The following is a 27,640-nucleotide window of genomic DNA, read 5'->3' as shown; positions in this document are numbered from 1 at the left end:
TTCTCTTAATCAAAGGGGAACTTTTTTTTTTTTGGGTGAGGCATTTGGGGTTAAGTGACTTGCCCAAGGTCACACAGCTAGTAAGTGTTAAGTGTCTGAGGCTAGATTTGAACTCAAGTCCTCCTGACTTCAGGGCCAGTGCTTTATCCATTGCACCACCTAGCTACCCCATCAAAGGAGAACTTCTTGCTGGAGTAGAAATGGTGTGAACCAGGGGGAGGGGAGGAGAGGGGAGAGGAAGGAGCAACTGATGAAACTTAGAGTTTGTAATATAGAAATAAACTGGACATAGTCTGATATCTACCTTAATTTTTTAATTTTTTAAAGTTTTATTCATGCCATTTAAAAATACCAGTCATTCCCTGATCATCTTTTTTCTTCCCCTTCCATGAAATAAAGAAAAATGGCTAAGTAGAACCGACTAACACAGAGTACATGTAACTTACTGGACTCATAGTCCTCCACTTCTCTACTAAGGGGAGAAAGATACGCTTCATCAACTGTTTTAAAGGGCCAAGATTAGTCATTTCAAGGAAGAGTTCAGCTGCCTTTTAGTGTGGTTTTTATTTCCATTATCATAGTCATTGTGGATATTCTGCTTATTCCATTCTGCATTGGTTCATACGAGTCTTCCCTTCTTTCTACAAATTCCTTGTGTATGTTTTATTTCTGTGTTTTATATTTTTATGTCACAATCATTTCAAAATATGTACACTTCTTTTGCTGCCACAAAAATCAACAATCAACAATCAACAGGCATTTATTGTCTTCTATGTGCTAGATCCTAAGGATTTTAATTTTACATTTAAATTTTTGTTTAGACCTGTGATTTTTTCAGATACAAAAATGAAATGTATATATGTACATACACATAAAATATTTATCCCCATTCAATTTTATATGCATGTATATATACACATACATACATATATACACGTAAAATATTTATTCCCATTCAGTTTTCTCCAGACATCTATCATGTCTAAGTTTTCTAACATTCTATTCGCCTCTTCAACTTCTTTCTTATTTATTTTGTGGCTAGATTTATCTAATTCTGAGAGGGGAAGATTCAGATCCCCCACTAGTATAGTTTTGCTGTCTATTTCCTCTTGTAACTCATTTAACTTCTCCTCTAAGAATTTGGATGCTATACTACTTGGCGCATACATGTTTAGTATTGATATTACTTCATTATCTATAGTACCTTTTAGCAAGATGTAGTTTCCTTCCTTATTTCTTTTAATTAGATCTATTTTTGCCTTTGCTTTGTCTGAGATAAGCATTGCTACCCCTGCTTTTTTTACTTTAGCTGAAGCATAATATATTCTGCTCCAACCTTTTACCTTTACTCTGTGTATATCTCTCTGCTTCAAATGTGTTTCTTATAAACAGCATATTGTAGGATTCTGGTTTTTAATCCACTCTGCTATTCCCTTCTGTTTTATGGGAGAGTTTATCCCATTCACATTCACAGTTATTATTACTGTCTATTTCATACATGTAAAATATATACATGCTAAACTGCAGGGGCAGGTACTAGCAGTTTAGGGAATCAGAAAGGCAGGAGGAGGTATTTGAAGGAAATTAGGAATTCTGAGAGGCAGAGGTGAGGAGGGAATACCTTCCACGGCATGGGGAACCTGTACAAAGGTACAGAGATGGGAGATGCAATATCATCCATGAGGAACAGTAACAAGACCAGTTTGGCTGGTACACAAAGCACAGTAAAGGCAGTTATATATAAAATAAAACTGGAAATGTACGTTGTTCATCCTTCATTCTTAAATCCACATTGATTTTTACTGATATCTTTTGTATTTATTCATTTATTTTTTTGCGGGTCAATGAAGGTTAAATGACTTGCCCAGGGTCACACAGCTAGTAAGTGTCAAGTGTCTGAGGCCGAATTTGAACTCAGGTCCTCCTGACTCCATGGCTAGTGCTCTATCCACTGTGCCACCTAGCTGCCCCTCAAAAGCTTTTATAGAGGATAGATGGGGCATCCATCTTTTTTTTTTTTTTTTTTTTTGCGGGGCAATGGGGGTTAAGTGACTTGCCCAGGGTCACACAGCTAGTAAACGTCAAGTGTCTTGAGGCTGGATTTGAACTTAGGTACTCCTGAATCCAGGGCTGGTGCTTTATCTACTGCGCCACCTAGCTGCCCCCAGATGGGGCATCCATCTGAAAGAGGAAAGTTCCTTTTGGGGGTGGGGTGGGAAAAGATTCCTGAGTCAGTGGGATTTTGGGGGGGGGGGGAGGGGGAATGATGGTCCTGACTTCTGGGGTTGTCTCTGTCTCTTAACTCCGGTTAAATTAGGCATTTCCTGCTATGGAATTTTATCTCCCCTTACTTCCTAGGAATGTCCACCCTGCTATCTAGCTGGTCAATTTAAACTCTAAAAGTCCCCTGATTCTTCAATATGTCTGTCCTGTTATCCGGTCGTCATCTTTGGTCTTGCTGTTCACAGCAAAGACTTGTGATTTATCCTAAGCCCCATGTCACCACATCTTTGAAAGATCACTAAAAGTGACACAGGATTGTAGTGATAGAAAATTATCAATTTCTTTCTTGCTTTCTTTCTTTCTTTTTTTTTTTTTTTGCAGGGCAATGAGGATTAAGTGACTTGCCCAGGGCCACACAACTAGTTAAGTGTCAAGTGTTTGAGGCTGGATTTGATCTCAGGTCCTCCTAAATCCAAGGCCAGTGCTTTATCCACTGCCACCTAGCTGCCCCCTGAAAATTATCAATTTTTAAAAAGGTAAAATTAGAATCTGTAAACTATAAGCCAATGAGCTTTGACTATTGGAAAACTTCTAGAACAAGTTATTTAAATCGATTATTAATGAATATTAAGAAAGGGAGGTTGCTTTGGGCCATGAGTGCAGTTTTCAAGGGTCTGAGGGATTGTCATATGGATAAAAACTTGTTCTGCTCTGCCCCAGAAGATAGAACTGAAGGAAATGGCAAAAGGGGCAAAAACATCAGATTGTGGCTTAAAGTAAGGAGCTACCCTGGAATGGCTTATCTATCTAATGAGATAACTGGGAGTGGTACCAATACAACTCATTAGAAAGATCATTAAGGAAGTGCAGGTAGATCAATGGGGAGTGTGTTTAGGGGTGTCGGTGTGTGTGCGGGCCAGGAAGAGAGAACTTGAATTAGGGTGCTTCCAGCAGATTGGAGGGGAGAAGCAAGACAAACAGAGGGGATGCTACTGGATCATTTAGCTGGAGGGGATCTTCAAAGTCCTTGTTTTCCTAATGGGGAAACTAAGGCTCAGCGAAATTAAGTGATATCGGGATCATTTGGCTTGGAGCTGGAAGGGGGCCTGTAGGTCATCTAGTTCATTGCTTATATTATAGATGAGGAAACTGAGACTTGCCTGAGGGAGAGCCCAAGTAATGATAATATTAATAATAATAAACACCCTATGATTACCAAGCACTTTCTATTGTTTCACTGGACGCTCATAACGGTCATAATAGGAAGCTCAGTGGATAGAGGGGCTGAACTTGGAGTCAAGAACACCTGAGTTCAAATCCTGACTCAGTTATGACATCTGTGATCCTGGGTAATGCAAGTCTCTTTACCTCTGTAAAGTTAGTCCATCTGTAAAATTGGGATAATAATAGCATCTGCTTCCCCAGAGGTTTTAGGAGGCTCGAAAGAGACAACACGAGTAAAGTGCTTTCAAAGCGCTACAGAACTGCAAGCTAAGACACTCAGGGATGCACGCGCTGACTGAACGCAGAAAAATGCAGAATTGGTGCGGGCAGGGGAAGGCTGGTTGCCGAGGGCAACCCAGTCCGCCCAATCCTGCGGGGGGCAGCAGAGGGCACAGCCTAGACACCGAAGATACACCGCGACTCTGAAAGGTTCTCTTTTTTTCCTCCAAGTGGCTCCTCCCACTGGCCTTTGCAGCTTAGCTGGGGCACTCACTCTTTCCTCTCTCCCCCTCCTCAGGTGGGACCTCCTTCCAGAGACGACCTAGCGCCAACCCTCTCCTCCCAGCTTGCTTTGCAGCTTCCGCCTGCTAGCCCCGCCCTCTTTAACTTCCTCGTTTCCGATTAGCCGGAAACTGTTCTCCCTGCATGCACTGGACATCTGGGAGGTTACTATTGGCTGCGGAGTTCGGTTTATCCTGGAGGCGGGTGAGTGACTCAGGTAAAGTGGACTGTGTTGCGTCCGGGTGTGTGCGGGAGCGGGGGAGCTCATCGGAGCGGAGAGTGGGTGGGTGGGTTGGGGCGGGGGGCTGTGGGGGCCAGGGGGTGGGTCCCCGGGATGTCCCTACCCCAAGATGGGCGCGCCATTTACTAGTCTCACCTGCCTCAGCATCCCGGCCATGGGCGAGTTCCGAGAGCGGAATTTAACTGGCGTCCTTGCAGCCCTGCCGGGCCGACCTCTCAAGCCCTCCGGGCGCTGGAGGGGGCCACCGTTCTGGGTTGGTTCCGACTCTGGAGTCAGGAGCCCACCTCAGACACTAGCGGTGTGACCGTGGCCGAGGCGCTTCACCTCATCTGTAAAGTGAGGAGTTTGGACTTGGTGACCTAAGGCCCCTTCCAGTTCCATAATTATGATCTTAAGGTGCAATGAAAATTAAAAGCTCCTTAAGTTAAAAAAAAAGCAGGAAATAATCTGGAGCAGAGACTCTCATAAAAGATGTTTGTGAGGTAGAGTTTCAAGATGTGGATTTAGCTCTCAAAAATTTACACCACCTTTCTTCCTGTGCACATGAGGTATGATAACGTTGCTATCATTAACTTATCAGTGTTATTAATAACATTATACCTATTATAAGCATCTTAGCATATTATAGCACGATATTATAGATTAGCAATAGGGGCAGTGTTAGAGTGTATCTGTGATAATTGGTGCAGTTGCAATACACTTGGATTGCAAGCCAAGAGACTTGAGGGTCTCTGGAGAGCAAGACTTGGGAGTCAGGAAGATCTGAGTTTGAATCCTTCCTCAGATCCTAGCTGTCTTGCTTGACAAGTCGTTTAACCTTTTTTTGTTTCAGTTTCTTCCTTTCTAAAATGGGAATAATGACAGAATCTACCTCCTAGACTCATTGTGACCATAAGGGATTATATAAATGCTTGCTAATGTTATTAGTTCTGTCCCTAAGTAGCTGTGCCTGGCCACTGCTTAATATGACTATGGAAGTCACTTTTCCTTTCAGACATTAAGTTTTGAAACTTGTATGGGTGAAGTTGTGAAGAAGAATCTGAAATTTTCATTTAGTAGCTCCTTTTAGAAGAGACATTAAGTCATAGTTATTTTAGACTTAACGTTTAGGGGCAGCTAGGTGGCGCAGTGGGTAGAGCACCCGCCCTGGAGTCAGGAGTACCTGAGTTCAAATTCGGCCTCAGACACTTAACACTTAACTAGCTGTGTGACCCTGGGCAAGTCACTTAACTCCAATTGCCTCACTTAATTAAAAAAAATTAAACTTAACGTTTAAGTAACAGCTGATTATTACAAGGTCTGAATTCCAAGCCCCCAGGTTTCTTATATACATTTAAAAAATAGATTATTTTGTAGAAAGCCATGTCATAATTTAGTAACCATCAACATTCAAACATAAAAAAACTTATACAATATGAAACAGTAAACGTCTGACACTTACAAAAATTTTAAAAGGTATATTAACTTTTTTGGGGGGGGGGGCAGTGAGGGTAAATAACTTGCCCAAGGCCATACAGCTAGTACATGTCAAGTATCTGAGGTCATATTTGAACTCATGTCCTCCCGAATCCAGGACCAGTGCTTTATCCACTGCGCCACCTAGCTGCCCCTTAAAACATATATTAAATTTTAAAAAAAAGAAATATTACAGCTTTTATGAAGTTATAAAACATCAGGACTCCTATACATAAAGTAATCAATGTATATATAAATTTAGCATTATCTGTGTATTAATTTTACTTCTTAGCTTGACTTTCTAATAAATCTTTAGCTTCATTGATTTTGGCTGCTTCATAAGGAGATCCTCCCTTGTCTGGGTGGTTTAAAAGCATGATTCGTCAGTGAGCATCTCTAATTTTCCCCTTATTGGCTGTAGGGCTTACTCCCAATATGAGTGCCCATTCTTGCTTTGTCATTTTGGGTTCAAATCCGCCTCTATAATAGCCACCACTGAAGGCACATTTGGGCAGACTTCACTTGAGGCTCCATATGCTTCATTGTTTGCAAAACACATCGGCGTGCAAATCCTGCTGCAGCAATCGTCAGTCCAAGTGCTACCATTGTGCTGGCCTTGGTTCCGCTGGTGGTGCTGTCCTGAGTCTGCGAAGCCGCAGCTCATCCCAACCCAGAGGACGCTCGTCCAGCCCAGCTCCGCCCCAGGCCCCGGCCCCGCAGCCGCTGCCTCCGGTAGGGCCGAACGAAGAGGAAGCACGCCGGTATATTAACTATTTTTTTTTTTTTGTGAGGCAATTGCAGTTAAGTGACCTGCCCAGGGTCACACAGCTAGTAAGTGTCAAATGTCAGAGGCCGGATTTGAACTCAGGTACTCCTGACTCCAGGGCCGGTGCTCTATCCACTGCGCCACCCGTATATTAACTTTAAAAAAAATCAATGTTATTTATGTATTTTATTTTTATGTCATTGTCATTCCTGCATATATGTCCACCATCCCCAGAATTGAACCCTCCGTTGCAGTAAAGAAAGATAGTTAAGTAAAAACAACCAAATAAGATGACTGTATCTGACAGCATATGTAACATTCTGACTATACTTTTCCACTCTGTCTCAGGAAGAGGAAGATAACTTTCATTGTCTATTCTCTAGGACCAAGATTATTTATTACAGTTACTCTGAGTTTGTCTTCCCTTTAATGTTCTTTTTGTCTATATTATGGTAGTGATTATACATATTGTTTTAGTTCTGATTATTTCACTCTGCCAGGGTTCATCTGTTTTCTCACATTTATGAATATTTCAGATTCATGACTTCTTATTGTATGATACTATTTATTACATTTTTTCTACCACTGTTTGTACTACCATTTTCTTAACTTGGCACACACTTTGCTTTTAGTTTTTGTTACCATTAAAAAATGCTGCTATAAATATTTTGTCACACTTGAGTCCTTTCTGTCTCAAGTATAGGCCCAGTACTGTGATCAGTAGATCTAAGGACATGACTTTTCTATCAATTCTAAATTATTTTCTTTTAGGCAGTAGGAAGCAACTGGGCGTTATTGAGTAGGGATGTGAGATGGGTTAGACCTATGTTTAAGGACAATCACTTTGGCAGCTGTATGGAGGAGGGATTGGAGTAGGGAGAGACTTGATGCCTGAAGACCAATTAGGAAGCTGTTTCAGTAGTCGGGGCAAAAGGTATTGAGAGCCTGAAATAAAGTGGTGACTGTGGGTAGAGAGAAGGAGAGGAGAAGAATGTTGTTGAGGTAGAAAGATTTGACAACTGATATATAGGGTGAGGGAGACTCAGGAATTGATGATACCTTCAGAGATAAGGAAGTTTGGAAGAAAGGTAGGTTGGCAGGGGGAGAAGAGCAGTGCAGTTTGTGATGTCTCTGGGACATTTAGTTTAAATGTTCATGTGGGCAGTTAGTAATGTGGGTCTGAAGCGTGGGTAAGATGGGAACTGATCTGGGAGTCAATTTACATAGAGGTACATTTTTTAATGAATAAAAATCTATTTTCTCTCCCCCACCCGCAATGGAAAGAAAGAAAGAGGAAGAAAAGAAAAGAAAAAGAAAACTCTTGTAATAAATATGTATTGTCAAACAAAATAAGTTTCTGCATTGACTATGTCAAAAAAAATATTTCTCAGTCTGAATTCAGTGTTTTATCTTCAAGATATCTAATAATCAGCCAACAAGCATTTTTAAAGGTCTTATTATATACCAGGGACTATCTTAAGTGCCGGAGATAATAATACAAAGAACGAAAACAATCCTAACAATCTCAAAGGGGTGAAGATTTCCCAAGAATATATCAAAAAAGGTAATTGAAGTGACATCATTAACCATCAGTTCAAATGCCTAATTTTTTGTCTAAAATCTTTATGAGAATCATGGTTATTGTCTTTGATGAAAATGAAAAGGAAACTGGCTTGCCTTCACAAATTACTTTCTATATCAAATCACATTTTCATAGCAATATATATGTCAAGACTTAATGATCCCACTGTGGTTATTGTTTGTTTACCAAAAAAAGCATTTGATTTGGTAATAAAAGAAAAAAATACCTTAAGGACATATAGCAAGTTGTCTCCCATTCATACTTTAAGACCATACAAAATTTCTTATTACTTGCAACTAGAAAGTTATTTAATGAAACTAATTACCAGTCATTTGAGGTAAAAACTGGGGAAATACGTTTGCTATCCGCATGAAAAATGTCCTACACAAAGTCCAATTGAAATGGGCTTTTTTTAGCAATAGGTTCTCCAGATGTTTTTGGTTGTGGATAACTTGATGCCAATTACTTGGAGCCACGGAACCCTGTTCAATGAGATCCACAGCCACAAAAATGAGATTTTCCTGGTAATCTATACAGGAAAAACCAAGTAATTAAAAAAAAACATAAGCAGTTGTATTGCAGTACATTTATTTAGTCTATTAGGACTAATTTTGAATTGGTACTTCAGATGAGCAGTGAATTGGATTATATTTGAGAAGATGCATAGTGCTCTTAATTATCCCAAGCTCTTCTCTGATTTAAATTAAATGTTGGTACTTAATAAGGAAGAACTTACTAATGATTAAGCCTGTGCCAAAATGAAATGGTCTGCTTGTGGAGGAAGTGTGTGGAAATTGAACTAGGTGATTGCTGAGACTCCTTCTAATTCTAAGATTCTGTGGTTCTGTGAAACTGCACACTCAGATAGGTTGGTGGGCCCTGGTTTGGTTCTGTTCTGTATATTCTGAGATCTGCTGCTAGCTTTCCTTTCCACTACCGTCTGCTCTGCACTAAGACTGTCCCTGGCTTTCCTTTACCTAGGACTGAGCTCTTCAAGGCCATCAGTTGAAGTTCATATTAACTTGTGGAGAGTGTGAACCTACCACTGATCTCTTGGTAAGAACTTTGTCACTTTTCAGGTTCTAGTCTGCATATCCCAGGCATGAAGCCCAGAGTCTAGAGGGTGCTCAACCTCCATTGGAGCTTCCTTAGTGAAGAACTGGTCTTCCTTTGGGTTCTGTCAAGTTCTTGACTGCCCTCTAGCTTCCTGGCTGCAATACTCAGGCAATTTACTTGGAATGCCAAATTTCCTCTTTTGGCTATTTTGTCTCAGCCCTTATGGTTCCTGCAGACTTCCCTTTGGATGCCTTTTTATTTCTTAATTGTTACAAATCTTGCTTGTTTTCTAGAGCATGTGTGGGAATTGGGTTGTTCTTTCCTGTTCATGCAATCTTGATGCAAGGCCTGATTGACTGGTTCTTAATAATACTCTATTCAGCTGAACCTCTACTTTAGCAAAGATAAACAGTTAAATAAAGCCAGTGGATAGAGCAGTGATAACTGATACTAAATTCAGCATCATGTACCAGTTGTCAGTAGTCCTCTCTATCAAGGCAGTAGGTATTAGGGCTCAAGATCACCCCCTCAGTAGTTTTAGGTCAAGAATAGGAGAGTGGTCTACAGTTGTCTATGGCCTGAGGCATTGTGGTAAATAAGAAATGTGTTATTCAGGCAGTTAAGTAACAGCTTTGTTTTAAAGGGCTAAAATTTGCTCTTCAGATCAGGATTTGATACAAGTCTTATCTTCTACAGAGACCTTTTCTTTCCTTTAGGTACATAATATTTAAAGTGAAAGGTAGAAGCAAAATCCAGAGAACCCTTGACTCCTTGGTAGAGTCTGACTTCTGAATTAGCCTTAGAGTTATGAACCATGGTTTGGTAGAGAACTGATGGATAAATGGATAATGCAAAATGGATGCAAAAGGACAGGAAGGTATTTTGCCTGGTTTTCTAATTTTTTTTCCCCTTTCTTTAGTTTTTATTGAGATGTTTGTATTATACCATTGCTCCCTAGTAAGAAACCAGAATCAGCATGCCTGAGAATCAGGGAGCAAGCTGTAAAAGCCATGACAGCTTTCCTGGCACCCCCAGTGGAAGTTCTGTGTTGTGTTTTGGACAGGTGAGTCTTTGGGTTACTCCTGTTGGGGTCTTTATGCATCCTTGAGGCTGATTGGGAATAGAACTTTATAGTGACCAAGACTAGTAGTTACCTGGGTCTGTAGCCCACATTTCATAATAAAATTTAGTAAAAACTTTAGTAATTCAGTAAAATGTTATTGATGTTAAAGATTAAGACAGGAAAGCTCAGTTAGCCTACAGAGAAAATCTGAATGTAAAAAAAAATTCCTAACCATTCTATCTATATCTATCTATCTGTCTGTCTTTCTGTCTGTCTGTCTATCTATCTATCTATCTGTTTACCTATCTACCTATTTTGCAGGGCAGCTAGGTGGTGCAGTGGATAGAACATTGGCCCTGGAGTTGGGAGGACCTGAGTTCAAATGTCACCTCAGACACTTACTAGCTGTGTGATCCTGGGCAAGTCACTTAACCCCAATTGCCTTAAACATCCAGGCTGTCTACAGTAGTCCTGATGTATATCTTGCTACTGGACCCAGATGCTATGGAGGAGAGAGGTTGGTAACCTTATACAACCTACCCTCACTTAAATCCAATTCAGTGCAAATCGTGATATCATCACCTTCTGATGTTACGGTTCTCTTTGAGAATGAAGGACAAGGGGGCAGCTAGGTGGCACAGTGGATAAAGCACCGGCCCTGGATACAGGACTACCTGAGTTCAAATCTGGCCTCAGACACTTGACACTAGCTGTGTGACCCTGGGCAAGTCACTTAACCCTCATTGCCCTGCCCCCCCCTCCCCCCCAAAAAAAGAGAATGAAGGACAAGAACAACATCAGTAGCAAGGGCAGTTATGCTTCACCTCAAACTTGCAAAGTACAATGCAATAATAGTCCATACAAGGAGAGTGAAGGAAAGAGTGTTATAATTCATAGGTATGAGTTTGCAGCATCTTACAACTTTGTGACCATGAGGAGAGGAGGCTGGTAATTAGAATGTTTTTTTGTTTTGTTTTTTTTTGTGAGGCAATTGGGGCTAATTGACTTGCCCAGGGTCACACAGCCAGTAAGTATCAAGTGTCTAAGGCTGGATTTGAACTCGGGTCCTCCTGACTCTAGGGCCGGTGCTCTATCCACTGCGCCACCTAGTTGCCCCCAATTAGAATGTTTTATGAAAGTCTAAGCAAGGGTTTGAGGATGAGGGTTAAAGCCTATATAGATGGTAGTGGATGTGCCTGCTTAATTCATGCTGAAGATGGAGTCATATCAAGAGAGGGAAGATGCAAGGTCATCTTCTCTTTGCCTCATTGTCATAGTTATAATCTTTGGGCAGCTAGTCTGTTTGAATAGCGTGAATTGAAAGTCATCAGGGAAGAGGTATAAAAAAATAAGAAAACTGGGCTTTTACTTCCTCAACTCTGTCTCCTTTTTTTTTTTTTAATTATAGCTTTGGTTCTTTTACTCCCTTGTCTCAACATCTTTAGTGACTTCTCATGCTTGTGGAATAAAATCCAGACTGTATCCAAGTATGTTAATGACCTGGCACATGTATAGCACTATTCTGTTATTCTGTAATTCTAGTCATATTGGATTGTTCTGTTCCTCCAACTCACCCCTCATTTTCTCATACCTGTCACTATAGTCATACCATTCTTTATACTCACCCTTCCCTTCCCTGTACTTCACCCTTCCTGAGTTCATTCTGTCTTTCAATGCTTAGGTCAAATATTAGCACTGTGTTGGAAATCATCTATCTCTTCCTTCTCTGAAGTCCCTTTATGTTGTGTTTTTGGGTTTTTTTTTGGTGTCTCACTTATGGTACTTACATATTTAATGAAGTAGTTAGTAGGTAGTGCATTAGTGTGCCAGGGGAGTCAGGAAGACCTGTGTTCAAATCCAGCCTCAGACATTTACTAGCTATTTGATCCTGGGAAAGTCCCTTAGGCTGTTTGCCCCAGTTTCCTTATCTGTAGAATGGGGATGATAATAGCACCTACTTCCCACGGTTATTGTGAGGGTCAAATGAGGCGATATTTGTAAAAAGCACTTAGTAAAGTGCATGGCACATAGTAATTGCTATATAAATATGAGGTGGTGGTGGTTGTCTTTTTCTTGAGGGCAGAAACTACATTTTCTCTTCTTTCATACTGCCTAACAGGGGCTTGCACATGTCTTCAAGGAACTTATGAAGAATGAATGAATTGAATGAAGTTTTTGGGTGGGAAGTAAAATTATGGAAGGGAAGGGAAAAAAAAATGTGTGCAGTGGAAAGAAAGAACTCCAGATTTTTCGCCTTTATTTTTCAGAGTGTATTTTTTACATCTCTGAAGTTCAAGGTCTTAGTTCTCTTCTTTTTTGCTTAAAAGCAGTGCATTGGAGATATGAGTGATGGTGGGAATACTAAAAAAGTTAATTTAATTTACCTGCTCTACATTTTCAGTACCAGTACACAGCAGATGAGTACCAGGCCATCCAGAATGCTCTGAGACAAAGGCTGGGTCCAGAATACATCAGTAGCCGACAAGCTGGGGGTGGCCAGAAGGTAAAAGAAAGTCATGTCTTGAAGTCTGTCATCTTTTTGGCCTTAGAAGAAAGAACATGGGCTCCCAGAAGCTCCTCCTGCTTTTCCAATGCCTTCTGTGTCCAGATAGGCCCAGATGACCACTTTTCTTCTCATCATAGATATTTTCCAGTCCCTCAGAAAAAGGGGCTTGTGACTCCTGAGACGTCTCTTAATTTCTTCCTGTTTCATCTCCCCTTATGATTTACTATCTACTTTAACTTCTGATATTGAATTTGTCTTCTGGCTTTGTTAATTCTTTTGGAAGACATACCATACTGGCAGTCGGAGGATATGTGACCTCTTCTATTTTCTTATTTCTGCCTCTCCCCATCCCCCACCTTCCACCCCAAGGTTATTGTGAGGATCAGAGGAGACTTCTAATCTGTGTACCTTTGTTTTATTTCTCACCGCCCTCCCCTCCCTATACCAGTGTCTTACGTGACAGTCCTAGTCTATTGCCTTATTATAGCTAGCATGTAACCCTTGTTCTCAAAGCAGAATGAACTGTGGACCTGACGAGAACCTTTGTCTGTCATCTGAGGGCCATCCTAACTGAAATGGAAAGAGAGTGCAGTACTTTCTGAAGACCATTTACGAAGTCATAGAGGGGTTTCAGTCTGTGTTGTAGGAAGGAAGAGCCAAATGAACAGAATCCCAGGTGTGGATTACACAGATATACAGGGGTAGTATCCTGGTTGTTGATTTTGAAGGCTAGTAAGCTAAAAGAGGCTTTGAATATATCTTCTCTAAAATCCTAGCTGAATTTGGAGATTCATTACAAGAAGGTTGTGTACCAGGTGATGATACTCCTTGGCCACAGCAACTTTGAAGGAGCAAGGGAAAGCAGGATTTGAAAAGATGTGTATTTTCATCTGTGGTGGGCATTCTGTCCACAGATTGAGATCATTACCCTTCTGCAGCTTAGAAGATAGTCCTCATGAGTTGGTGTGACTAAAACTACCAGCATCCTGAGGCTAAATATTTCCAGATTTAATTAGATTGGCCCTCAGTTGACACATCTATTGCAGAGGCAAAGCCTTCAAGAACTCAGGGCTATCTCCTTGCCATGATATACTGCATACCACTTTTTGGAGATTGCTGTTAGTATTTTCACTGCCACTCTGGAAAACCATTCATTTTGACTACTTCAGATCAGGCAGCCCTGTCTGGAATGTTCAGGAGTTAGCTTTTAGGTTTAATTTAGTTTATATTGATTTTCATCAAGTTTTTTTCTGCCCTCAGGTCTGTTACATTGAAGGTCATAGGGTCATCAGTCTGGCCAATGAAATGTTTGGTTACAATGGCTGGGCTCATTCTATCACACAGCAAAATGTGGGTGAGTGTGTTTCTTAGTAGCGAAGGCCTCTGGTTCATACTTCTTCCTATTCTGAAGTTTGCAAGCTTCTAGAATGGCTGAGTGTGGATGCAAAGTGGGACCTAGTCTGGTGTTTTGTGTAACTCTGTCTACTTCTTATTCTCAGATTTTGTTGACCTCAATAATGGCAGATTCTACGTGGGGGTCTGTGCATTTGTGAGGGTCCAGCTAAAGGTGAGGGAAGTTTTGTGACTATGGGTGGGTTACTTAACCTCTCTCAGTCTCAGTAGCCTCTTCCATAAATGGGGATAATAATATTTACCTCACAGGGTTGTTACAAAGATCAAATGAAATAAAATGTTTTGTAAACCTTAAAGTGTGATATAAATATCAGTCATTTAAAAATAAAAGTGGACAAAAAAACCCCCAAAACAAAACAAGAAAGGGGGCAGGTAGGTGGCGCAGTGGATAAAGCACCGGCCCTGGATTCAGGGGTACCTGAGTTCAAATCTGGCCTCAGGCACTTGACACTTACTAGCTCTGTGACCCTGGGCAAGTCACTTAACCCCCATTGCCCCACAAACAAAACAAAAAAAAAACAAAAATAAAAGTGGGGGCAGCTAGGTGGTGCGGTGGATAGAGCACTGGCCCTGGATTCAGGAGGACCTGAGCTCAAATCTGACCTCAGACCCTTGACACTTACTAGCTGTGTGACCCTGGGCAAGTCACTTAATCCCAATTACCTCACCAAAAAAAAAAAAAAGTGAAGGAAGTGCCACCTGCATGAACTTTGTGGGTTGGGTTGGAATCAGTGGAAAGATCTCTGGATTATTACCCATGATTAAAATCCCACAGCATCTTGCAGAATTCCTAGACTGGTCCTGGTTGTTTGATAACAGGCTAGTTCTGAAGTTTTGGGTTGTGTGCAGGCCAGTGTTCCTTAGAACAAGAACAGCTTTGTGGCCTAGAGGGTAGTATGCAGTCTCTTATGTTTTAACTCCTCCAACCCAGGATGGTTCATATCATGAAGATGTGGGTTATGGTGTTAGTGAGGGCCTGAAGTCAAAGGCCTTATCTTTGGAGAAGGCAAGAAAGGAGGCAGTGACAGATGGACTGAAGCGAGCACTCAGGTAAGCCAGATGGGCTTAGGTCAAAGATGGCTTAGTTCTAACACCTGCCTTCAGAGCTGAATAACATCATGGAATTAGAGGCCTCTGGATAATGGGCCCTGTGTTAGAAAATGTAGAATGGGTCCCTGACAGTAGACTTTATGGGGTCTAGGTGAAATCTGCTGGAATTAAGAATCACTTATCTGCAAATGGAGTTATGAATACTTGCATTACCTTCCTCATAGGGTGCTTGTGAGAGAAACACTGTGATTATTCCTATTTAAAAGTGACCTTCCTAACCTGCCCCACTTTTCTTTTTATTTCCAGGTGTTTTGGGAATGCTCTCGGGAATTGTATCTTGGACAAGGACTATCTGAAATCTTTAGACAAGCTTCCACGACAGGTGTGTGAGATATTATGCTGTGGACAGGAAAGGGGAAAATGGACATCATTTAGCCTGTCGTGGCAAATTCAGATTTATGACCCAATATTATTGGGGAAGGTCCAAAACCAATTGTTGAGAAAACTAAGAAGGGAGATCTTTACAAAGAACATTCTTAACCATGGTAATGGTGGAAGAAGAGGAAACCCAAAGGAATCCTTCAGCAGCCCCAGATCTTATTTTCCTTTTTTCCTTTTTTGTGAGACAATTGGGGTTAAATGACTTGCCCAGGGTCACACAGCTAGTAAGTCAAGTCTGAGGTCGGATTTGAACTCAGGTCCTCCTGACTCCATGGCTGGTGCTTTATCCACTGCGCCACCTAGCTGCCCCCTGCCCCATATTTTATTTTTAACAGATTGTCTTCACCAGAGACAAGCTCCCTTTGCTTTCTGAATGATATGTAACAGGACAGATATTGAGTGGTGGGAAGATTAAGAAGGAAGAAAGTAGAGAGCAGGACTAGAGAGGAGAATTTTTTGAGATGACCAGTTTGGATTTGTGCCATACTAACTATAAACACTACTAAAGTAGAGAAAAGGGTTTTCGTGTCATGAAGTTAAAATAATTCTTTGACAGGACATTTTATATCCAAGAGTTTAATGAATAAATCATGGTGCTCAGTTGGACAGGGACAGCACTAAGAAATTAATTACATTCTATTTCAGGATGAATATTCTTCAAGTTACAGTTAATTGAAGAAAAAGTACTTCTTGATTGCTTTGAATTAGCCAGAATAGTAATGGCCTCTAATTATTTGGCCCATCTTTGTCCTACTATGTTTCTATCAAGGAAGATGTTCAACAACTATTTATTAAGCATTTACTATGCTAGGTGCTATGGAAAGAAAGACTGAAAATGAGATAATTTCTTCCCTTAAGAATCCATTCTACTAGGGTATGTATATAAAAGGTACACAGGCAAGTAAATGCAAGGTAATTTGAGGAGGGGGCACCTGAGCTAAACCTTAAAGGAAGAGGGATTGTGAAAAGTAGATAGGAGGAGGAAGTATGTTTGAAGTATGGGAGACTACATGTAAGAATGTGAATAGAAATTGGGGTCACATAACCTGGGAGAGACCTAGCAGCTAGCTAGTCCGATTGATCCTCGAGATGAAATGTTAAATTACAGGAATACCTAGTAATATAGTAATATGGTTTGGTGCAAACGTAACATTAGTAAATAGGAATGCTATGAAATAAGGCTGGAAAGGTGAGTTGGAACCAGACTGTACAGGGCCTATCAATGCCAGGTTGAGGATTTGTATTTTTATCCTAGAGGCGATAGAAAACCACTGAGAGTTATTGAGCGAGGGAGTGACATGATGAAACCTATGCCTTTAGAAGATTATCTTGGAAGTTCTGTGGAGGATGGATTAGAGAGGAGAGAGACAAGAAGCAGGGAGACCAGGTAAGATGTGATGAGGACCTGAATTAGTGTTATCATTGAATAAAGACAAGAGGAGACACTAAGAAATATTATGCAGGTTGAATTGATAAAAATTGGCAGTAGATTGGATATGATGGAGGTGAGAGAGAAAGAAGAGTCAAGGACGACTCAGGTTGTAAACTTGGGTAACTTGCGTCATGAACCTTGACAAAACTAGGGAAGTCTGGAAGTATCCCTGTGGTTTTAGGAGGAAAGATAATGAGTTTGACACATATTGAGAGATCATCAAAAAATCTGCTTGGTTGCTGGTGATGTCGGATTAGAATCAGGAAAGTGATTACATTTGGATATATACATTTAGAAGTCATTTGCATTGAGATGATAATTGAACCTATAAGAACAAATGAGCACCTGGGAAGAGAGTATAGAAAGAGGAAGAGGATGACCCGACATCACCCATACTTAGGGATCAGACGATAGATAACGGTCTAGCAAGGGAGACTGCAAAAGAATGGTCAGACAGGTAGGAGCTTTTGAAGAAAGTCATCTTACATAAGCCAAGGGAGGAGACAATATTCAGGAGGAAGAGGTGCTTGCTAGTGTCCAAAGCTACAGAGAGGCAGAGAGGTTGAAGATTGAGAAAAGCCATCAAAAGACTAAGCATTTGACAGATAATCAGTAACATTTCAGGGAACAGATTTAGTTGAGTGGTGGGGTCAGAAGCCAGATTGCAAGGGTTTAAAAATTGATCGGGTAGTGAAGAAATAAAGGCAGAGTAGACTACTATTTCTAGTAGTAATTTGGCAGTAAAAGGGTTTAGTTTGAGAAGATGATGGAGTCATCTCTGAGGAGCCAGTAGTAGATAGGAAATGATTGAAGGTAAGAAAGAGGGAGAGTGAATGATTATTGGGACAAGTTGTCAGAAGATGGGGGAGCATTTGGGACCAAATGTACAAATAAAGGGTTTATGCTTGGCAAGGAGAAAGACCTGCTTTTCTTGGGAGACTTTGGGAGAGATGAGGATGACTGAGGATGAGAAGGAATTATTGAGTATAGAGTCAGGAAGATGAAGGACCTCTTGCCCAGAGGCCTTGTTTTTCTTTCTTTCTTTCTTTCTTTCTTTCTTTCTTTCTTTCTTTCTTTCTTTCTTTCTTTCTTTCTTTCTTTCTTTTTTTTTTGGCAGGGCAATGAGGGTTAAGTGACTTTCCCAGGGTCACACAGCTAATAAGTGTCAAGTATCTGAGGCCAGATTTGAAATCAGGTCCTCCTGATTCCAGGGCCGATGCTTTATCCACTGAGCCACCTATCTGCTCCTGGCCTTGTCTTTCTTTTCTTTTCTTTTTTTTTTTTGCGGGGCAGTGGGGTTAAGTGACTTGCCCAGGGTCACACAGCAAGTAAGTGTCAAGTGTCTGAGGCCGGATTTGAACTCAGGTACTTCTGAATTCAGGGCTGGTGCTTTATCCACTGCGCCACCTAGCTGCCCCCTGGCCTTGTCTTTCTTAATAAAATAGGAGGCAAGGTTTGAGAACAGGGGAGAGTAGCATGGGCTTGATCAGAGGAGGTTTGAAACAGCTGGCATTTGTAGTGTTCAAGTCAGCCAGGGAAAGATGAATGCGTTGCCATGCCCAGTTGCAGTTAGGAAACTTGACTTTGTAGTGATCCCTATAGACAGGGTTGTTTGACTTCCTTCCCAAGGAAGGTGTGTGAGTAGAAGCAGAGAAGGTGCTGGGGGGTGATGCTAGGGAGCTTAGGTAGAGTGTTGTTTAGTATGTACTTTGTTAATGGCAACAGGAGGAGAAACAGATGATAAATCTTGAAAGGAAATCTCAGGTCCTTAACAAAAACTATGATGAAACCCTTGCTCGAGTTGCTTTAACTTTCTCAGGAATTAGAAGGAATATAGTACAGAGGATAGTAAAATTTCAGTTGTCATGTTTTTTGCTTTTTTTCAATAGCTCCCATCTCAACTGGACTTAGCCAATATCAAAAGACAGGACTTTGAGCCCTCTGTAGAGCAGACAAGATATCGAAGCTGCCTAAAGAACATGGTTCCTGCACCCCCACAGGTGAAGGAGGTGATGTCCCCTTGTGGACCAGGCTGCACAGATGCTCCTGTCATCGTGGCAGAGGGCGAGCCAGGAAGTGGCTCATGGTAGGGGACCCTCGACTCCCTCATCTTTCTTCCTCTGTCCCTTTGCTCATACTAGGGAGCTTCCAGCTCCTGCCACCAGAACTCTTTTAGACACTATGTAATAGAGAAATGGGCTTGTTCCTTCTGTCTCTTCTTCTTTCTAAAGCAGAAACACCTCATCCTTGGAGGGGGATGCCACATACCAGCGGAAGCTTCGGCAAAAGCAGTTGCAGCAGGAGTTCCGGGAGCAGATGGAGAAGCAGCAACAGCAACAGCAGCAGGATCAGATAGCGGCTCCTTCAGGGGAATTTCAGAGTCACAGTAGATCAGAAAAGCCAGAAGCAATGGCCTTGGGGACAAAGAGAGGAGGTGCCCAGGGATGAGGGGAGGCCTCATCTCTTCCAGGGATCATTTCTTAAGGGCCTCCTGTGGTCCGAGTCTCATGACTAGGGGGTACAAAGGCTAGGAGGCAAACAGTTACTACTCAGAAGGGGGATCGATACTTTTTTATGGGGGAACAAAAAGCACATATATAAGTATATGCAGGATAAATATAAAGGGAATCAATACAAATAAAATTGGAGGGATAAGTAAAGGCTTCATGTGGAAGGTTGTACTTGAGCTGTGTCTTGAAGGAGGGGTACCCTGAGGCAGAGGGGAAAAGGCAGGGTGCATTCCGGGCACGGGCATGGGCACAGGCATGGGCACAGGCCTTCGGGGACCATCCACAGCTGGCAAGTGTGAGATGGATGAGGAGCCAGCAGAGGAGCCTCAGGAGCAGTCAGGCAGTTTCGGGGGAGAATCAGGAGAGAGTGTTGTGAGAACCCAGAGAGGAGAGAGTCTAGGAATATGCAGATCAAATAGGAGGCTGAGAAAGTAGCATCGGCTCTGGTAATGAAGAGATTATCAGTAATGTTGGAGAGGACAGTTTCATTTGGAAGCCAGACTGCAAACAGTTGAGAAAGAGGGAGTCAGAGAGGAAAGGAGTGTTGGCAGCTGTTTCTAGTAGAACAAGAATCAATCAATAACCATTTATTAAGGACATACTATGTGCCAGAAACTGCCAAGTGCCAGGGTTACAAGAAGGTAAAAAGCTCACAATTGAATGGGGAAGACAGCATGCAAACACATATATACAAACAAACTATCTACAGAATAAATAGGAAATAACTAACAGAGGGAAGGCTCTGTAATCAAGAGAGGTTGGGGAAGATTTCCTGTAGAAGGTGGGATTTTAGTAGGGATTTAAAAGGAAGCCAGGAAGGTCAGTAGTCTGAGCAGAGGAGGGAGAGTTTTCTAGGTGTGGAGGGCGCTCGGAGAAAATGTCCACAGTTGAGAGATGGAGGCCAGTGTCCTTAGATTGAAGGAATAAATCACAGACTAAGGCATAAGAAGACTGGAAAGGTAGGAGGGGGCTTTGAATGGCAGAGCATTTTGTATTTGATCTTGGAGGCAATAAGGAGCCACAGGAATTTATTGAGGAGGGTGGGGCAGTAACATTGTCAGACTTGTGCTTTGGAATATCACTTCAGTGACTGGTAACTTGAGGGGTGATAGGGTCTACTAAAGAATTTTTAAGGATGGCCATGTTTGTAGACAGAAGAGAAGGCACTAGTAAGTAGGAAAAGGTTGAAGATGAGAGAGGAGGAATGATTGATGATGATTTCTGCTGTAGCAGAAATGAAGAGAATAGAATCAAGGGCATGTATAGACATGTTGGCCTTGGCAAGGAGAAGGACTACCCCATCATCAGAGACTGGGGGAAAGGAACAGAACTGTGGATGACAGGAGGAGGAGAAGATGGAGCTGATATTGAATAGCTTACGTTTTTTCAGGAAAATAAGAGGCAAGGTCCTCAGTGTAAGGGTTGGGAAGGCTTGAGAAGAGAAGGTTTATTATTCAAAGCGTTTTTCTATAGTGAGGGCCCAGTTGAATTCATAACATGGATTTTTAGTGTACCTTATTAGCACAGTCCAACTCCACTCAGCCTGTGAGCAGGAGCTGAGAATACAGATGGCGGGAGTAAATCAAAATTGGGGTTTGGCAAAAGATGAGCATTGATAGGACAAGCAAGGATGACATGAGGGATTTGAGAGGTGATGGTAGTGTAGAGTTGATTTGGTTAATTCCTAGTATTTCAGATTGGTAAGGAAGAAAAGTCAAGTCAGGGGTAATGGTCTGAGAAAGTATGAAGGGCAGAGGAATAAGAGGTCACTTTGAGGGTGAAGAATACAAGGGGTAAATAGAGATGGAATGAATGGTAGGAAGCTATGGCCATACAAAGGAATGTTAGGAAATGAAGGTATCGTCACATAAAATCATGTTTTGATTTGTTTGATCATTGCAAAACTAGGTTTAATTAAACTACAAGGTTTAGGGGAAAGGATGTTAGGAAGGAAGCACTGGATTCTCAGAGTTGGAAGAGATCTCAGAAACTATTTAGTTCATCCTGTATTTGAAAAGAATCTCATCTGAAGACATTGAAATCCTAAGACATTGTCCTTTGCAGGAGTCAAGACTTTTTTTCTTCCACACAGCATCCAGAAATTTTTTCTGGGATTTGGGGATGCCTTTTTTCACTCAATGGTCTTCAATATGAAAAGAATCTCACAGTAATAGTACAGGGTGTGGAGAGGATAGTGTTGACTTTCTGCCGATTGCATTGTCATCTCCAGATGAAATCTGGTATCACATTTATTAAACACTGACAAGTGTTTGGAAAAGGAAGAGCTGGAAAGCAGGGAGACTAATTATGAATATATATATTTATGGCTATTAATAAATAGTCCAAGTGAGAGGTGATGAAGAGGGTGATGACTGTATTTGTGGAAAGAAGGGGACAGATAAAAGCCATATGGAAGTAAAATTCATGAGAATTTAGAAACTAATTTGGATATGGATAAAGTTGAGGCAGAAGAATAATAAAGGATTCAACTTGTCCCATAGCAGCTGATCCTTAGCTCAGTTTTCTATGAGTTCTTTGTACTCCATATTTGAGCTCCAGATTTGGGTTTTTCTCCTTAAGACTCAAATTGTATTTCAGGGGCATAAGGAAGTAGAAGCAGCTTTCCTTCTGAAGTCTCTTTCTGCTCTAAAATTCTTTCTCATTTTATTGCTGATGATATGACTTGATTGTTTCCCTTTTGTGATGGGAATAAACAAGACTATTGACTGCAGACTTGAGAAAGAATGGACTAGCAGTCAAAGAACTGGGCTTGTGATCTGTGATCATTAAATAGCTTAATAACCCACTTCTCTGAACCTGTTTTTAGTCAGGCTACTAGATTAGAGGTAGGATCCTAATTGCAGAGATCCTTTCTAGCTCTGACTGTAGACTTGGCTTTTTCTCTTTCATTCAAAGAACTTGGAGTCCCTCCCCTGAAGCACAGTACTCCTGTGACTGCTACCCCAGGCCCACTCACTCAGGAATTCTTTGAAGGTCAGTAGCTAAATCCTGTTGTGAAGAGACTTATTGTGATTTTCAGAATGTGGATGGGCAAGGGGAGTGAATCAGCAATCAGTGGATGTTTATTAAGCACTTCTTACATTCAAGTAATTTTACTTGGGCTTTTGGTAAAGACTGTTCTTCTGTAAGACTTTCACAAATCTTTGTTTTTAGTGACTTTTGGAAATGCCTTAGGAGAGGAAAATGGGGAGCCTCAGATGATGGATGTACAGGAATCCCGGTTTTCAAAGGCAGGCATTCATATATTCACCACTTAATGGAAAAGTTAGCTTAGTTGCAGATATATATGGGACAGATAAAAACTAGTTCTTAGAATCTGGAAGACCACAACGGAAATTCAAGTCCTGATTCTGACATACCATATATGTCTGACATCTGAGTTCTCCTTTGGTTGAGAGTTTCCTCCTGAAGAATTCTCTATACTACGGAAATCATAATTCTGGCCAAAACTAAAGAAAGTAAAGAAATAAGAATGGAAATTGGTTTAGATAGAGGAAAAAGAAGTTTGGCAGAAACATAGATCAATATCTCACATCATAAACCAAGATAAGGTCAAAATGGGTATGTTATTTAGACATAAAGGGTGATATAAGAAAATTAGAAGAGCATGGAAAAAAATTACATGTCAGATCTATGGATAAGGGAAGATTTTATGACCAAACAAGATAGGATCACAGGAAGTAAAAACTGGATAATCTCAATTACATTAAATGAAGAATTAAAAAAGGTTTTGCACAAACAAAACTAATGCAACTAAAATTAGGAGGAAAGCAGGAAATTGGAAAAAAATTACAATAAGTTTCTCTGATAAGACTTCATTTCATATATATATGGAACTAAGCTAAATTTATGAAACTAAGAGCTATTCCCTAATTAATAAATGGTATAGGATATAGACAGGCAGTTTTCAGAAGAAGAAATCAAAGCTATCCATAGTCATGAAAAAAATGCTCTCAATCACTATTAGAGAAGTACATATTAAAACAACTCTGAGGTACTACCTCATCCCTTTCCAATTGGGTAACATGACAGAAAAGGAAAATGACAAATGCTGGAGGGGAGGTAGAAAAGTAGGGACACTAATGCAGTGTTGGGGGAGTTGTGAACTGATTCAGCTGTTCTGGAGAACAATTTGGAACTGTGCCCAAAGGGCTGTAAAACTGTATTTTGGGGGAGGGAGGGAGAAAAATCTGAAATTGGAAAGCTTGTATAAACAAAAGTTGAGAACTATCTTTACATGTAATGGAAAAAATAAATAAACCCCGAAAAAAACACCTGTATTTTGTTGTGATCTTTGTGTTTCTACAGATAACCCTGAAATGTGGGATGTCCCTTTGGATGCAGAAGACATCAATGCTGTCAAGCCTGTGCCGGGCTCAGGTCCCAGTTCATCCGACCCTCCAGCCACTCCTGGCTTAAAGAATCACATGACAACCTGGGGCAAGATGCCTCCTGAGCCGAGTCACCAGAGGTCCACTTTGTCAGGTACTGGAGAGCTTGCAGAATAGGGAAGGTCCAGGATTTAGTCCTGTGTTTAGCAAAGACAGAGGGGCATTTCATGCCAATCCGGAGTAGAAACAGCAGCACAAGAGAGGAAGGGAATGTTGCTTTGATTTGTTTGACTAGGGTTCTGGTTTGGGCCAGACCTACCCTTCCTTAGGGGCCAAGGTGCAGCCAATTTGTTTACATTGCTCTGCCTCTTATGTTCCTTGATAGAATTCAATCCTCTTGAGGCAGGGGATGTTTGACTTTTGTCTTTGTGCCACTGATGCACGCTTACCATTTAATATTGCATTTATAGCTGTTTCTTTTCATAGAATGTAAGCTCCTTGAGAGCAACTTTAATATTTGGCTTTGTGTCTTAGCATCTGTGGATGCTTAATTGAATTGGCATCTCCTTCCCCTACAGCACTCTGCTTCATGAAACTCCTATCTAAACTTTGAATCTTCTCTAACACAGGGTTCTGCATACAGTCACTGTTGTTATCCTTTGACCACTTGAGTATAACTGGTTGGGTATGAAGCTAATGTATAGAATTCTGTTCATTTAGCTTAGAGCCAGAGTAGTGCTAATGGGAAGTGCTGATGAAGTAGTGCTGACTGTTTGTTTATGCTGTGTATTTAACATATTCTTTTCAGACCACAACATTTGATCAATTTCTTTTAATTTTCCACAGGGAATTGTAGCTCTTACAGGAAGAGTCAGGACCTGAAGAAACGAAAATTGGATTCCCATTAACTGGGGCCTGGAACGCTTAAGATTCTGGGCTGTATATGGACCTAGGAAAATACTAGAAGGTGTCTGTGCAGAAGAACACTTTACCTCCTTCATGGCTCTGAGGTTGCAATTAGAGTTTGTTAAATTCCCTACAATTCTCTCCCGGTGACACAAGTCTTTCTCCCTTGGACTTATCAGACTTTAGTCAAAGCTTTTTCCCAAAGTGATACTTTTTAGGTACCATCTTGAGTCTTGATACATTTTTTAAATCAAGCAGATCTCAGTGCCTGTCTTCTCAATACACTGCAGATGAAATTTAGGAGGAAGTCATCAACCTTTTTAGAACCCAAGTGCTGTGGATGGAATGCCAGTCAATCAGAGCTCTGTCAATTTGTAAATGGAACCATGTTTGGTTAAGACTAGCAGAGACAAGTGGTGCTTAGAAGGTAAATGCCTCTCCTTTTGTTATTGGTCTCTGAGTCTTTGCCCTTCTTAAATTAATTTGTTAATAAAATGTAGGTTTTGAGTTGCTAGTTGGCAGCTTCTAGCAGTACCTATTTTCCATCAGTAAGCACATTTCCTCAATTAAGAGCCAATTGGGGAGCAGCTAGGTGGTGCAGTGGATAGAGTGCCGGCCTTAGATTCAGGAGGACCTGAGTTCAAATCTGGCCTCAGACACTTAACACTTATTAGCTGTGTGACCCTGGGCAAGTCACTTAACCCCAGTTGCCTCACTAAAAAAACAAAAAAAAAGCCAGTTGGATACAACTAGAGGGTAAAACATATGGAGAGCTAAGATAACCTGACTTTGCTGCTTAATACATCTGCTCCCCTTAGGCCATTCTCTTTTCTTCATTTGAGATTATCACCTCTTTATGGCACCCACAGCCTGCATTTATTTCTTTTAACACCTTGAAGACCAAATACCCAGAAGCATAATCTGTGCAGAAGGGTTACAGACTGATATCCTTGGATCTTGCCAGAGAGCACAGTTGCCTCCTATAGAGCAAGGGAATTGTCACAAGGTGGTTCAGCAACCACTACTAAAACCTCCACTCCCCATCTCCGGAGTTATTGTGTTAATCTACTTTTAAAACTTGACATTCACCAGGAGTCTGTACTTGACTGTCATTGCTAGAACTATTACTTTTGTGTCCCTGTCTTCCATTGAAGAGGCCGATCCTTCAAATCATTCACAACACTCAACTGTACCTTAAGTGAGAACCATTAAGGGATAGCTTGCCTATGAGCCACCTAGCTCATAGGTTCATTTTGAGGATGAAGTCAGATAATGTGTTTTTTGCAAACTTCAGTGTGCTATATAATTGCGAATGAGGATTATGGTGTTTTTTCCTGGCACAAATCAACCTTTGTGCATGCTTTCCCATTCTTCTCCCTCCACCCTAACCCCCCACCCCCCAATTCTAAGTTCCTTGAGGATAGGGACTTTTAATATCCCTACTGCCTAGCACATAGTTGGTGTTACGGGAGAGAGCTTGACCCTGCACGAGTTTTTAAAAAATATATGCTTATCATGCAGTATCATCTTAATTATTTAGATATTTTTATCCCTCTACAATATTGATTGTAGGCTTGTTCATTTAATATGGCAAGGCCCCTTTATATGCAGCTATGTGTGAGGATGTTGCCTCCATCTGTTCCATTGGAGAAAGATTGTGGAGATACTTTCTTGGACTGTATTTCCCATTTGGCTGTCATACAGCAATATACTGTTAGCCAAGACATGATGTTTGTTTGCACAGTGAAATATACTCATCTTTTGGAAAGCTAGGACATGGAGATTATCCTCATCATTTTCCCATCCCCAATGGTGGCATTTTGATGAGAGTTCTGTCCTGTTACTCTTGACTTTCCTCTCCATAGATAAGCTTTCTTTTGTCACTTTGTTTACATGCTCACGACTTATTTCTGAAAGGAAAAAAGGAAAACTGGTATCTCTAATGTAGTTGATCCAAGTGCTCAAATTGGTGTAAGCATATTGTTTGTTAGCTAGGAGCCTTAGGACTTAGGCCACCAGGGCTCTGGCAAACTGGGAAAAAAGGCTGCAAATGAAACCCCCACAGCTCAACAAAAGCAAGTTTGGTTTATTTGAATGGTTTCATTAAATAAGTCTACAAAGGTAACAAACTGCAGCGCAAAGCGCAATCTTACAAGAAGCGCAACGGCCAGTTAGTGCAAAATGTACAATTAACGGCTGCTCAGAAACCCCCAAGGTTTGAATTCATTTTATTTTTTTTTTACAGTGTACATTGTTAAATAATGTAAAGAAAACATTTGTAATTAAGAAACAGTTTTTTTTAAATGTGGAAAAAGATACTCAAAGTGTACTATTAACACAAAATAATTTAAACAGTTCAGTAGCATTAGTTTATTCCTCTAGATTTCAGTTATTTCATCCACAGGTGGGAAATCAATAGCAAATAAAAACCAGTTCTTGGTAAATGTTTAACCTGGTAAATGTTTTTGTAAGTGAAAAGCCCCTCAAACTTTTAAATCAAAATAGTTAAATAACTATGTGCTGCATTTTGGCTGCCCAGTTCTTCTGGCAGAATGTTGTCACCTCTCTTATTTCTGTCCTATTAGATGGCTCATCTCCCAGTTATTGGGATCTCTTTTATTCCATCCTTACCCTATCTTCCCCCCAATCCTCTCCATTTTAGGCAAGGCTTTTTTCTCAAAATTGAAAAAAAGAAAAAAAAGCAAGATATGGTTATCAAGGTTTACCATCCCCCCTTTTCTGTTTCCCTAAATCATTCAGCTGTTTTGTTTGCAGCTTTATAGCCATATACCATTTAACTCAGAAAATAGACCATTCAAAGAACATGCAGGATAGCTACCCTTGCCACCATAAATGATCAAGTTTTTGTTTTACAAGGTGTCCTCTGCTGTAAATCAAAACTAGATCAGGGGTTGGAAA

At 40.9% G+C, this 27,640-nt stretch overlaps 1 protein-coding gene and 1 pseudogene across 9 annotated transcripts; one reads left to right on the top strand and one right to left on the bottom strand.

Annotated features, from left to right (window-relative positions):
- Positions 1–4,050: 4,050 nt before the first annotated feature.
- Positions 4,051–27,146, top strand: RAD52 (RAD52 homolog, DNA repair protein). Of its 9 annotated transcripts, none has more exons than XM_043965413.1 (14): positions 4,082–4,152; positions 7,879–7,974; positions 8,974–9,048; positions 10,007–10,111; positions 12,513–12,614; positions 13,878–13,971; positions 14,117–14,184; positions 14,962–15,080; positions 15,387–15,462; positions 18,843–19,039; positions 19,185–19,387; positions 22,380–22,457; positions 23,793–23,969; positions 24,662–27,146. In XM_043965413.1, the coding sequence occupies exons 4-14, from the start codon at positions 10,025–10,027 to the stop codon at positions 24,721–24,723; spliced, it is 1,263 nt and encodes a 420-aa protein (XP_043821348.1). In that variant the 5' UTR covers positions 4,082–4,152; positions 7,879–7,974; positions 8,974–9,048; positions 10,007–10,024; the 3' UTR covers positions 24,724–27,146. The 9 variants fall into 9 exon arrangements, with proteins under 9 accessions (XP_043821352.1, XP_043821351.1, XP_043821348.1 ...); XM_043965411.1 differs by having other exon boundaries at positions 4,119–4,152; positions 7,699–7,974; XM_043965415.1 differs by having other exon boundaries at positions 4,136–4,165.
- LOC122728913 lies at positions 5,926–8,994 on the bottom strand (annotated as a pseudogene).
- Positions 27,147–27,640: the final 494 nt, after the last annotated feature.

Source organism: Dromiciops gliroides, chromosome 5, assembly GCF_019393635.1.
Source record: "Dromiciops gliroides isolate mDroGli1 chromosome 5, mDroGli1.pri, whole genome shotgun sequence".
NCBI classification, from domain to species: domain Eukaryota; kingdom Metazoa; phylum Chordata; class Mammalia; order Microbiotheria; family Microbiotheriidae; genus Dromiciops; species Dromiciops gliroides.
This window is presented reverse-complemented; position numbering and strand designations above follow the sequence as displayed.